The sequence below is a fragment of the Eucyclogobius newberryi genome, unplaced genomic scaffold (genome assembly GCF_026437365.1).
Source record: "Eucyclogobius newberryi isolate DKJ021-1_F unplaced genomic scaffold, fEucNew1.0.hap1 SCAF_12, whole genome shotgun sequence".
NCBI lineage: Eukaryota > Metazoa > Chordata > Actinopteri > Gobiiformes > Gobiidae > Eucyclogobius > Eucyclogobius newberryi.
In genome coordinates this window covers 5238964-5251928 of record NW_027315746.1, presented here as the reverse complement: position 1 = coordinate 5251928, position 12965 = coordinate 5238964, and the positions used below count along the sequence as shown (strand labels likewise).

The window sequence follows — 12965 nt, the reverse complement described above, 5'->3', positions numbered from 1 at the left end:
TCGCTCTTTGTCTTCGCGCTGCGCCGAGGACAAACCTTCAGCAGAACGCTACAATTCGGCCTTTTGTTTACATCATCTCCCACAAGCCAACGATCAATTGTAGAAGCTCACCGTTTTATCCAAAGCTGGAGTTCTGCACAGACTTCAGACGAGAACTGGGAACAAAGAGAAAATGTAAAGAAAGGAATAATGTAACTTCAAAATCAACCAAGAGACAGACTAAAGACAATACAGACGTTTAAGAGCGATACACATTACAATAACTATATTGATGAATAAATTAAGCACTTTTGGCACTGCACATTATGGGGACACTTTCATAGCATGTTAACATTTAAGCTGCATTTAAAAAAATAAAATAAATCTAAACTCCTGATATTGAACTACACAGAAGAGCGTTAGTCTTTCCAAAGAATACACATTACGATAATTGCTCTATCGACTTATTGATGAATACATTTAAGTATATTTGGCACTATGTTAAACAGGGTAACTTATATAGTATATTAACATTTAAGCTGTATAAAAGTAAAGTAATAGTCAACTTGTGATTTTGAACTATTGTTTCTCATTTATCGCAGCCGTTGTATTTAGATTGTTGATTAAATAAAGATGAGCCAGGCTTTAGGTTGCTGCGTCAGAGGCATAAAGTAGTTTAAATATTTCACATTTAAACCCGTTTGACCCCTAAGCACCCGGGCGTCTGCAGTAACGACATGGGATCAGATAAACGCTTCGGTCAGTCTTTGGCATCGAGCTCAAAAATCAGCACTACAATTCGGCCTTTTGTTTACATCACGTCCCACGTCACGTTCCCGCTGCACCCGCTTTTCTGTCCCCAAGGCAACTGAAGATCAGCATCGTTAGGGTATCAAGCTCACCTTTGGATTCAGAAGTAAAGCTGCGCAGACGCTTCCATCAAACGACCTGTGAAAGAGAAGAAAAGAGTTGAGTGCAAAAATATTCGAGCATCCTTCATTCAAACTTTAGAAATAAGAACTCTAGGATCAGATAAACGCTTCGGTCGGTCTTTGTCATCGCGCTCCGGAGGGAAAACCTTCAGAACGCTACAATTCGGCCTTTTGTTTACATCACGTCCCGAAAACTTGCAGAATCGGTTTCAGACGCTCCAAGAAACAGTTTACAAAGGATTTAACAGCAGCTTTCCATCAGTTTAATGTGCTTCATCCTTCAATTTAATTATGTTTCATCTCTAAATGTGTGGAAAGTGGTCCAAACACAGTACTTTACTTCTACATTAATTTTAAAAACAGCAATTAAACACAGGATTGGCCTTGATATTGAAGTTAACTCACCTTAATGTGTAAAAAAGCAGCGTTCCCAGAGTCACCTGTGAGAAAATGACAAGTTAATTCTACTGTGTAATTAGATGAAAAAAAAGCAGTTTCAGTCAGTTTAAAGATCAGAAATTACGCTTCACAAGGTTTTAGTCACGTTCTGATCCCAAACAGGAAACTGTTGTGGGACAGGTTCAGTCGGCCTTTTGTCTCATCACATCTACATGAATTTAATATAAAAAGTATAAATGTTCTTACCCAAAAAGCAGCATGTGGAGTCCAGCAGGCTGAGGGGATAAAATGGCAAGATTACTTCTAACCTGGTAAATTTTTTGGCTAGGCTACACTTCTGTTTAACACGTTTTACACCCATAACGTGCAAAGAAAATAGCTTTTTTTCCCGCCAACTTGAACAACTATGATAAAAGACAAATCATCAAGATATAATACGTTTCTTTTGTTCATCTTCATAAAATAATCCACGTATCCGACTAAGCTAACAAGCTAGCTAGCCACGTTTGTGTAAAATGTGTCATATTTAACTCGTCTCAGCTGGAAAGAGCTTGAAAACTGCACACAATCATTACTAAAATAAAATTGAAGCTTCAGCATTTCATTCAAACAAACAAGATCGATTTTATACCTTTTTCTGAGCCACGTTTCCCTCTCAGAGCCGATGTGGAGACGGAACTAGTCCAAGGAAACGGCGTTAGTTCTAATTTAAGAATGTGTCCGACCAATCAGAGAGCACGTCTTTGCGTCTTCACTGAATTACAACCAATCAGAGAGCACGTCCTTGCGTCTTCACTGAGTTACAACCAATTATTAAACAGCGCTATCTATTGGAGTGGCGCGCTATAATAAAATATAAAACAAATTTATTTTATTTCAGACATTTTGATTTGACATGTTTGACGTTTTGTTATCTCATATTAGGCGTTTATTATTAATATTCAGGACATCAGTTTAAAAATATAATATAATATAATCGCATGGAGGCGTGACAAACACATATTACGTGTAGTTAATATCACGCATTACTTCTATTGTTATTGACATTCAGAGGAAGATAATATCCTCTAACAAATAATCAAATAAACTTCAAATATCGTATTTTGATTACCGGCGTCACCCGGAAGTTGAGCCACGGCGCAGTGACCACGTGGTTGGACTCGTCATATAAATAGCGCGGGCTCGTGCTTGACCGTCCTCACTTCCTGGTTGCGGCGGTGGCCCTCGGTCGCAGCGCGGTTTGGAGACAACGAGAAACACGTGTGAGTTTTTAGAGGCATAAATCATGTTTTATGTTTAAATTATAGGCTTGATGCGGGTTTAGCCGTGGTTTGTCGTCCGGAGCTTCCGTGTTTGTGTTTAGCGTGTAATCTCCACGAAGTAACCACGTGGTGCAGACAAAACATGCTTTAAACTTATTAAAGGCTGTGCGCTATCTTTGCTCTGCTAAATGTAATCTGCTTTATTTTATCGTTTTATTAAAGTATAAAGTTGTTATAGGTTTTTTTTTTACTATAGCTTTGGTTTGGACTCAATTTTTTTATTAAGCTTTACATTTAACGTCCCAAAAAAAATCCATATTGCTCATTATTCCAACGTCACAATATAATAAAGCTATATAAGAGTTTTTTTTAAGCCTTTGTCTTTAGTTCAGGTTAGTTTCACAAAGTTTGTCACTTGACTTTATGCTGCGGTCGCTCTGGGTTTATTACACACTCTCCATGATACATCAGTTAAAACATTTATACTAAAGTCGAGCTTAATTTCTAAATTGCTTTCTTGAGTTCTTGCTTCTGTATCATTCCACATTGTTGTTGGCCCCTAAAGCGTGGCCCGGGGTCCAGTTTCATGACTTAAATGTAGTTCTGAGGTCAAACTAATGATGATTTGCAGTCCGTGTTTCACCTGAGAAAACATGATTATAATCTTTACTGCACTGAACAGTTTGACCCTTAAATGTAATGATACTGTTCAGTTTTGCTCTGATCGTTTGTTCATGACTCTTGTGTTTCCTCTTTTCAGAAACATCGTCCTGGAGAGAACATCGGGTTTAAAGCTGCTCATTCTAAACTTAAGTAAATTATTTGAAAGTCATCTTTTTTTTGGTCAAGTCAAATAAAAATATTTTAAGTTGTATTTGTCTTGTCAATCATTGCATTTGTTTAATATTAAAGGTTAATATTGAAATTAAAGGTTTAGTCACATGAGACTGTTGTTTACAGACAAACTTGATGTGGAATATTTCCCTAAGAGTTTAGAAATTTAGTCTAATGTTGATGCACATGACATTTAATGACAAGCAACAAGCTTGTAAACTAGGCAAAAGGTCCTTTTTGATACTTATAAGCTTGTTAAAAGGTTAAAATTGTCTGTATGGGACGATGTCTATTTCCTAAACTAACCACTCGGGTTTGTAGCTTTGCTTTGCCTCATGAAAGTGAAGCTTCATGAACCATCTACACTCTGTGGCCAGAATGAAGCCTCGGTATCCTGCCGCCTCCTGGGGATTTACAGTTGAATTTCAAGGTTTCCAGTGTTTTAACCTTTGATAAACACATCCACATCGTGTCTGCACCCTCAGTCACATGACTACAAAGTTCATTTGGCGGCATTGTTTGCCACGCCCACTTTAGCTGAGCCAGGCTTCGGAGACTTGCATCATTTTGCCCGTCACTACTAACACTGGGTCTATTGTATCCAAGCATCCCGGACACTGGATCTGTCAAGTCCGGTGAATAAAGAGCGGACAAATGTCCAGAGTGTTCAGGTGTCCAGAGTGTTCAGGTTCTGCATGTTCAGGTGTGCAGAGTGTCCAGAGTGTTCAGGTGTCTAGAGTGTTCGGGTGTGCAGAGTGTTAAGGTTCTGCATGTTCAGGTGTGCAGAGTGTTCAGGTTCCGCATGTCCAGAGTGTTCGGGTGTGCAGAGTGTTCAGGTGTCCAGAGTGTTCAGGTGTGCAGAGTGTTCAGGTGTCCAGAGTGTTCAGGTGTGCAGAGTGTTCAGGTGTGCAGAGTGTTCAGGTGTCCAGAGTGTTCAGGTGTCCAGAGTGTTCAGGTGTGCAGAGTGTTCAGGTGTGCAGAGTGTTCAGGTGTCCAGAGTGTTCAGGTGTGCAGAGTGTTCAGGTGTCCAGAGTGTTCAGGTGTCCAGAGTGTTCAGGTGTCCAGAGTGTTCAGGTGTCCAGAGTGTTCAGGTGTCCAGAGTGTTCAGGTGTGCAGAGTGTTCAGGTGTGCAGAGTGTTCAGGTGTGCAGAGTGTTCAGGTGTCCAGAGTGTTCAGGTGTGCAGAGTGTTCAGGTGTGCAGAGTGTTCAGGTGTGCAGAGTGTTCAGGTGTCCAGAGTGTTCAGGTGTGCAGAGTGTTCAGGTGTGCAGAGTGTTCAGGTGTCCAGAGTGTTCAGGTGTCCAGAGTGTTCAGGTGTGCAGAGTGTTCAGGTGTCCAGAGTGTTCAGGTGTGCAGAGTGTTCAGGTGTGCAGAGTGTTCAGGTGTCCAGAGTGTTCAGGTGTGCAGAGTGTTCAGGTGTCCAGAGTGTTCAGGTGTGCAGAGTGTTCAGGTGTCCAGAGTGTTCAGGTGTCCAGAGTGTTCAGGTGTGCAGAGTGTTCAGGTGTGCAGAGTGTTCAGGTGTGCAGAGTGTTCAGGTGTCCAGAGTGTTCAGGTGTGCAGAGTGTTCAGGTGTCCAGAGTGTTCAGGTGTGCAGAGTGTTCAGGTGTCCAGAGTGTTCAGGTGTCCAGAGTGTTCAGGTGTGCAGAGTGTTCAGGTGTCCAGAGTGTTCAGGTGTCCAGAGTGTTCAGGTGTGCAGAGTGTTCAGGTGTGCAGAGTGTTCAGGTGTGCAGAGTGTTCAGGTGTGCAGAGTGTTCAGGTGTCCAGAGTGTTCAGGTGTGCAGAGTGTTCAGGTGTGCAGAGTGTTCAGGTGTCCAGAGTGTTCAGGTGTGCAGAGTGTTCAGGTGTGCAGAGTGTGCAGAGTGTTCAGGTGTCCAGAGTGTTCAGGTGTCCAGAGTGTTCAGGTGTGCAGAGTGTTCAGGTGTGCAGAGTGTTCAGGTGTGCAGAGTGTTCAGGTGTCCAGAGTGTTCAGGTGTCCAGAGTGTTCAGGTGTGCAGAGTGTTCAGGTGTGCAGAGTGTTCAGGTGTCCAGAGTGTTCAGGTGTGCAGAGTGTTCAGGTGTGCAGAGTCAGTTCAAATACAATTAGAAGTCTTTAAGTCCTAAGCCTTTAGTTCGGTGCTGAGGGTTCGTTTGTTCATAACAGTTATTTTCATGTACAAACTTTCAACCAAAATGTCGATCTATGGGTTTCAAAAAGATGAGAAATAAGCATCGTTACCATGGCGATGAACCATTTAAAACAATCTTCCGAATGGGGAAAAGCTCTCAGTGTGGCACACAACAGGAAACTGAAATGAAAAAGTCTGGTTTTATTGAGGCAGACAACAGCTTCATGCTCCATAAACAATAGTATTACAGTTACACCTCATCACTGACATGTGTCATTTACACAAAGTATGTACAAAGTTGTATTTCCGTGTGCCACTGTCATGAACACTGAACTGAACAAGTATCTACAAAACGCCATTCTTTTCTCTTTTTTTACCAAGACATATTTTGACACAAAGTTTTGCCTTTAACACTTTGTACATTACAGTTTCAGCTCTTTTTTTGAACTTTTAAGCGACTTGTGAGTGAATATAGCAGTTGTGACGCCCAGTTTGGTGTCGAGAAAAGTCTTATTTATCACAGTTTGCGTGACGTTTGGGGCGATAGCATGAGGGACGGTCTCTGGCTCTTTGGAGGTTTTTAGTCTGGTCACTGGGCCATTCTTTGAGTCCAACATCTGATAAACGAGAACTGTCAATCACCAGGGCGCGTACGACATAAATGGAAAGCTATCACCCTCTTATTTTCAGTCAAGTCCACCGTTCTGGGTGGAATCAGGAGCTAACAAATGGCAAAGCGGGTCTCGCCTCACAGCAAAGAGGTCGTTACGAGCTTCAAAATCTCATTTTTAGTGACGTTGGCTTCAGCGTTGAAATGGGAACTGTCCAAACCTCCAGCAGAAGCAGCTTTACTCATATTTAGGATTTCTCCTTGCACTCTTCTCTTTTGTTTGTGATTTCTTTAGTTTAGACAATCAGTTGGACTGATTTAAAAGGGATTTAAAAAGGAGTTGTGTTAGAGAGCGATGTGTTCCACTACATGTAAGCACTATATTGTTCGGCGTAGGGATACGCTCTGTTCAATTAATAAAGGCGGAACCTCCTGTTCACTTCACTCATGGGACCGGAGCAGTGAGTCTCCTGTCCTGCATTATATACCTGGTGTACCAAGACTGAGTATTCTGCAAAGATGTCACGGGAGAGAGTGCACAAGCTGAGCGAAACGCTGCAATGAACACAACAAGTTGGACTCCGAAAACACGTTACCCTTTGTGGCTAGGTGTTCTTTATTACATTTTTTATTTAGTTAATTTTATTGTATTTCTGCTTCTGTAATTTCTTTGTGATTTGAATTCATTTTTCCTGCTGTGTGAAGCACTTTGAATTGCCTTGTGTATGAAATGTGCTCTACAAAGAAACTTGCCTCGCCTATTTATATCGACCAAAAAGTTGCGAAAGGAGATTTTCCTCAGCGCTTGTTCCCACTTAGGGCACAAAGCGTAGCAGAGGACAAAACTACAGAGCCGTTTGTTTTTAAGGTTCAGAAACGGCAATAAAACGATGTTTTAGTCACTTAAGGGGATAAAATGAGCCGTTAAGGCAGTATGTTCAGGTTTAGTCCCCCCTTGTGGTTGGTTGCGCTCATTGCATGTGCGGCTTCTTACAGTTCTAACTATTCTACGGCATAAAGTTAGTGTCAAAACATTGCATTGGTAGAAAACACGCCTTCGGCACAATTTCGGCCGACGTCGTTTGAAAATAGTCCGTCGAAACGCAGATCTTTTTATCCCACGGTGTTGCCGTTGAGCGTCGCGCCGCCGCCGTTGGGAGCCACGCTATTCAAGCCCACGTTCGACTCGGAGTTCAAGTTCCGGCCCTTTTTCGTGCCCGGGTCCAGCGACGTGCCCTCGAAGAGTCGCGCCATGAACGCGAAGCCGTTCTTCCGTATGTATGACTTCCCGGCGAACGTGTAGAGGATGGGGTTAGCGCAGCTGCTGATGAAGGCTAGCGACGAGGTGACCACGCGGCTCGACTGCCAGATGGAGTCCAAGCTAGGAGGGAAGCAGAATGTAAAGAGTTAATGACAGTTATCCTAAACCTGTCTCTCCCGCATGCTAGATAATCAAGGAGTTTTAGCTCTCCATGTTTGCCCTTGCTAGCAGTTCTTTTTAGCGTCTGCGTAACAGTCGCGTCCAGCTTTTGATGCTCTTTTTAGCCGTTTTGCACGTGAGCAAACGCTTGATAAATGGGACCATGACTGCGCAACATTTCAGCCGAAAACGTCAAATAAAGCGATATAAACAAGTGCGCCGTGTAACCTGGTGTAAAGTCTGCCGCCTGCTTGACGACATGCAGAAAGTGGTGCCACCAGGCCGAGTTACAGGTCAGATCTGTGAAGAGGTGATTACGCTCACAGTCAGAAGAACTCCTTTTCGTCCCGTTGCGATCAGAAGTAAGTCGCACGTTTGTACTCGGTCTGAGGCTCTCGTTTGGTCTGGACATGGTGTGTTTGGTCGTCGCTGGTTCAGAGTCTAAATTGTCTTCTCACTTCACAGTTCCTCATTAGGGCGGACGTCTTCTGTGACGTTCTCAGTTTGTTCAGCAATCGACGCTTCTTTGTCATTGCCCGATTCGCACACACTGTGCATGCCCAGCTAATTTGGCCCATGACAGGTTTTTACGATTTTCTAATCTCGATGTTATTTGGTGTGTTTATACCTAAATGATAGTTTTACACCAATAGAGCGGGTATTTGCGGAGAAAACGTTGAAAAATCTGTAGAAAATGACAGGAAGTGACATCACACAAGGGACGCTCATTCCAGTCAAAGTTCATGCAAAATGTACACAAAGAAACAACTTTTTTGACGCTCTCTAAACATTAATTCAGCAAAATAAAGCTGCAAAATAAATAAATAAAACGTTTTGGCCCAATGTTTGCTGGGTATTTTCCTAGTGTGACTTCATAAATTACAAACAGGAAGTGAAATCATAAACCTAAAAAAAATTGCTATTCTGTGATAAAGTTTTTATATTTTTTAGCAAAATTGTAAATATATTTATCTTCAATGAGTCGACCAACCTGTAGGGGGCACTTTAGGTTCCTACAGTAGCCTCCTTTTTGAGATTGAATCAATAAAATGTACTCTTGGAACATATTAATAGGTACTTGCTCAAAACTGTAAAACATATACATTTAAACTGTTAATACACATTGGAACGACTAAATTGACTGATGACGAGCTAAAGCGTTCTCTTTTGTTCTGACTTTGATACAGCTGCATTCAAACGACTTGAGGCCATAGCAACAGAACAAACACGTTATAACGAAGCAAGCGCCAAATTCCTCCAAATCGTGCAAATCTTCCTCATTTTTCACACTGTGGTCTCCTTATTTCCTCACTCCTGATTGACCGTTGACATCCGGACAGATGGACGACTTTAACGCCGTAGTTTTCAAGCAAATCGGCGACGAGCAGGTATCGGACCCTCCACCAGCAAACGCTCGACGCCGCATCGTCCGTACTTACGTTTCCCTCGTGGGTGAATCTTCGGGATACCACTCCGCGGCCACCTTCAAAAGCAAAGACGCCACGACAGTTAAGTTGACCCCTGAGTCTTCGTTCGCTCAAACACGGCGCAGAGATCCGCCGCTCTCACCTGGATCATGTTGATGACGTGGTAGGGGAACCAGAACATGCCGAAGGTCACCACGATGGCCAGGATGAGCTTCTCGCTGCGGACCTTCCTGCTGAACTGCGTCTGCCTCAGCCGCCGCAGGATCAGGACGTACGAGGTGATGATGAGGGCGTACGGGAGGATGAAGCCCGACACCGTCTCGAAGGCGTACTGGAACCTCACCTGGGCCGAGACGAAGAGGAAGGAGGTGAAGAAGAGGAAGGTGAAGAGGAGAGGGTCAGATGGAGTTGAAGATGAAAGGGTCAGTTAGACTTGAAGGTGCAGCGGAGAGGGTCAGATAGACTAGAGGATGAAGAAGAGAGGGTCAGATCGAGTTGAAGATGAAGAGAAGAGGGTCAGATGGAGCAGAAGATGAAGAGGAGAGGGTCAGATGGAGCAGAAGATGAAGAGGAGAGGGTCAGATGGAGCAGAAGATGAAGAGGAGAGGGTCAGATGGAGCAGAAGATGAAGAGGAGAGGGTCAGATGGAGCAGAAGATGAAGAGGAGAGGGTCAGATGGAGCAGAAGATGAAGAGGAGAGGGTCAGACGGAGCAGAAGATGAAGAGGAGAGGGTCAGATGGAGCAGAAGATGAAGAGGAGAGGGTCAGATGGAGCAGAAGATGAAGAGGAGAGGGTCAGATGGAGCAGAAGATGAAGAGGAGAGGGTCAGACGGAGCAGAAGATGAAGAGGAGAGGGTCAGACGGAGCAGAAGATGAAGAGGAGAGGGTCAGATGGACTAGAGGATGTAATTTTGTGTAATTTTGGTGTCAAAATTCCATCAGAACATTTGCAGTATTTGAACATATTCATCTTTTCTCCAGTGTTTTTTGGACTAAAACAACCTTGTTGTGGCAGAGAAGAGGCTCAGACTGAGCAGAGAAGAGGCTCAGACTGAGCAGAGAAGAGGCTCAGGCGGAGCAGAGAAGAGGCTCAGGCGGAGCAGAGAAGAGGCTCAGACGGAGCAGAGAAGAGGCTCAGACTGAGCAGAGAAGAGGCTCAGACTGAGCAGAGAAGAGGCTCAGGCGGAGCAGAGAAGAGGCTCAGACTGAGCAGAGAAGAGGCTCAGGCGGAGCAGAGAAGAGGCTCAGGCGGAGCAGAGAAGAGGCTCAGACTGAGCAGAGAAGAGGCTCAGACTGAGCAGAGAAGAGGCTCAGACTGAGCAGAGAAGAGGCTCAGGCGGAGCAGAGAAGAGGCTCAGGCGGAGCAGAGAAGAGGCTCAGGCGGAGCAGAGAAGAGGCTCAGACTGAGCAGAGAAGAGGCTCAGACTGAGCAGAGGATTCACCCACATGCGTCGGCAGCGTGTGATTGGGCGCACACACCATCCTCGGCTTGCCCTTCTCGTCCTCGTCTATCCTGATGTTCCGGAACACGAGCGACGGGACGGACATGACGAACACCAGCGCCCACATTCCCGCCACCACGCGCTTGGCGATCCTGGGACTGGCGATGATCATGACTTTGGTCGGCAGCACCACGGCGACCAGCCTGTGCACGCTCATCAACGTGATGAGGAAGATGGACGCGTACATGTTGGTGTTGCACAGGTAGAAGAGCGTTTTGCACATGGCGTTCCCGAAGATCCACGACTGCTTGGCCAGGTAGACCACGAAGAAGATGGTGAGCGCCATCAGGAGCCCGTCGGCGCACGCCAGGTTCAGGATGAGGAACGTGGTGACCGAGTGCCTGCGGATGCGCGCCAGGATGCTCCAGACGACGAACAGGTTGCCGGGGACGCCGAGCAGGAAGACGAGGCAGAGGATGAGCGCGCCCAGAGTGGTGGAGAAGTCGTTGCTGACCAGGCTGTCGTCCTCCGGGTTTTCGGTGGTGGCGGTGAAGGTCGGGTCGGTGGTGGGCGTGAACATGGCGGGGGAGGGCATGGCGGTCTGGGGGGAGGGGAGGAAACGACGGGGGGATTAATAGAGCATTAAAAAGTTTGTAAAGGAAAACAACCGGAGGCAAATGTGACGTGGAAACTAGAGTCAACATTTACTATTGTACCGCATTTTCTGGACTATAAGTGGCACCTTTTGTCATCGTTTTGGCCGGGGTGCGACTTATACTTATATTTATATACATATACTCCGGAGCGACTTATGTGATATTATTTGTTATTTTCACACTTGCAGCCGCATGTCATACTCCAGTGCAACTTATATATGTTTTTTTCGTCTCTATTACGCATTTTTTGTCTAGTGCGACTTATACTCTGGAAAATATGGTAGTTCGATTTGTTGGTTTTACTGGACAAATATTTACAGAAATGTTGACTCTAGTTTTCTCTACAGATATGTTACACCCTCAACCACAAATTATACTTTTGTGAAGCTCAACTACAATTTTTAGACTAGAAAATATTTGTTTTGACAGATGAAGAGTGGGAAAATGAACACGTTTCTCATTCAGGGACAACAAAGTCACCAGCTGCGGAAAGAGTTCTGCCTCATTAATAACTTGTGTCTCAAAGATTTCGGCCCACTGGGCGGGACCTCCTGATAAAGGGAGTTATTGGTTTCACTTGAAAAGACCCTCTTTGTTTACTTACAGCCCTGTAATGGGCTATCTACATCCTATTGTAACTTGACCTTGGCTCCCTCCTCTCTGAGTACCTAATAAGCATCAGAATGTCCTGGGCCGCTCCCGCTCCGGGGTTTCAGACACTATTATATTCGACCGGAAGGTTGAATCTTAAACCTCAAGGTCTGTTTAAGGGATTTTCTTTTTTAACAAAGATTGTCTCTTTAACTCTTTCAAACCATCTTTTCTCCTGCTCAGAATCTTCTCCTCACTGTCTTTTATAGAGTTGTTTGTGGCTTTAAGATGAAAATGCACAGCGCTCTGTGGTCCTGAACTTCAGTGTCTTCTGTGCTGATAAAGCCTCTTGTGCAGTGGCTGTTTAATCTCACTATGTGGCGCTCTTTACAACTTTCTTCACTGCATTGGACAGAATAAACTACATTGTTCTGTTTTTGTGTTGCATCTTGTCCTTAGGATGAACCAGTTTGTGTCTTAAAGTGTTTCCTGGTTTAAAATAAACAGGGATTTTGTGTTTTCTTTGCAGTTACAGAGACAGATAAGGGACAGAAACACCATTTCTTCTTGGTTCCGTTTCCCTTTTAAACTTGAGTCCAGTGGAAATGATGCACTCACCGGATGAAACTGGTAAATGAATTTAGTAACTCAAAACAGACACATTAGATAGAAGAAACCATTAGAGATCTGCAAACAGCACGACAGTAAGAAGCGCATTATACTTTATTCTATACATATCATTTTGCACTTTATTCAATGATGCAGAGAAGTTAATGTCTTTCCTTCCAGTCGACCTTAAGTAAATGTCTTCAAATGTTGCCGTTTATACATAATTTAATAAAAAAGCAGGTTTATGATTTGGTTTGACAAGTATTACTCATTGTTCAGTGGATATATGACTCTAGATCCCTGTGTTTGTGAAAATGTGTTAAATTGAGTCTAAAAAACGTGACTTTTCCAGATTCTTGAGTGGAGTGTCTTGCCTGAAGACACAACAACAGTATGAAAAACACCCAGCATGCATTTAACCGTCACTCGAGGCCAATTAGTTGGTGTAAAAACTTTAAAAATCCACATTAAAATCCACATTAAAATGAAAAAGCACAATTTATAACTACGTTTCCATCAGCACAGGTTTGATAAGTGACGATATCAGTTATGATTATTGTGAGGAAAAACATCACCATTTATTTAGTTATTCATGATTATTACTGAGACTGAGACTAAACAACAGGGAAATATTTAAGTTTCTTTCATTCTTGTGGTCTGACATGTTTCTGTTCCTCTAGTTTGTGACCGATATTACCAA

At 43.8% G+C, this 12965-nt stretch overlaps 1 protein-coding gene across 1 annotated transcript; it reads right to left on the bottom strand.

The window, feature by feature from the left end:
* Window positions 1-5708: 5708 nt before the first annotated feature.
* Window positions 5709-11006, bottom strand: ltb4r2b (leukotriene B4 receptor 2b). The gene is made up of 4 exons (XM_072440634.1): window positions 10414-11006; window positions 9109-9309; window positions 8979-9022; window positions 5709-7500 (listed from the first exon to the last, which is right to left on the bottom strand). The coding sequence occupies exons 1-4, from the start codon at window positions 11002-11004 to the stop codon at window positions 7233-7235; spliced, it is 1104 nt and encodes a 367-aa protein (XP_072296735.1). The 5' UTR covers window positions 11005-11006; the 3' UTR covers window positions 5709-7232.
* Between the last annotated feature and the right edge of the window lie 1959 nt (window positions 11007-12965).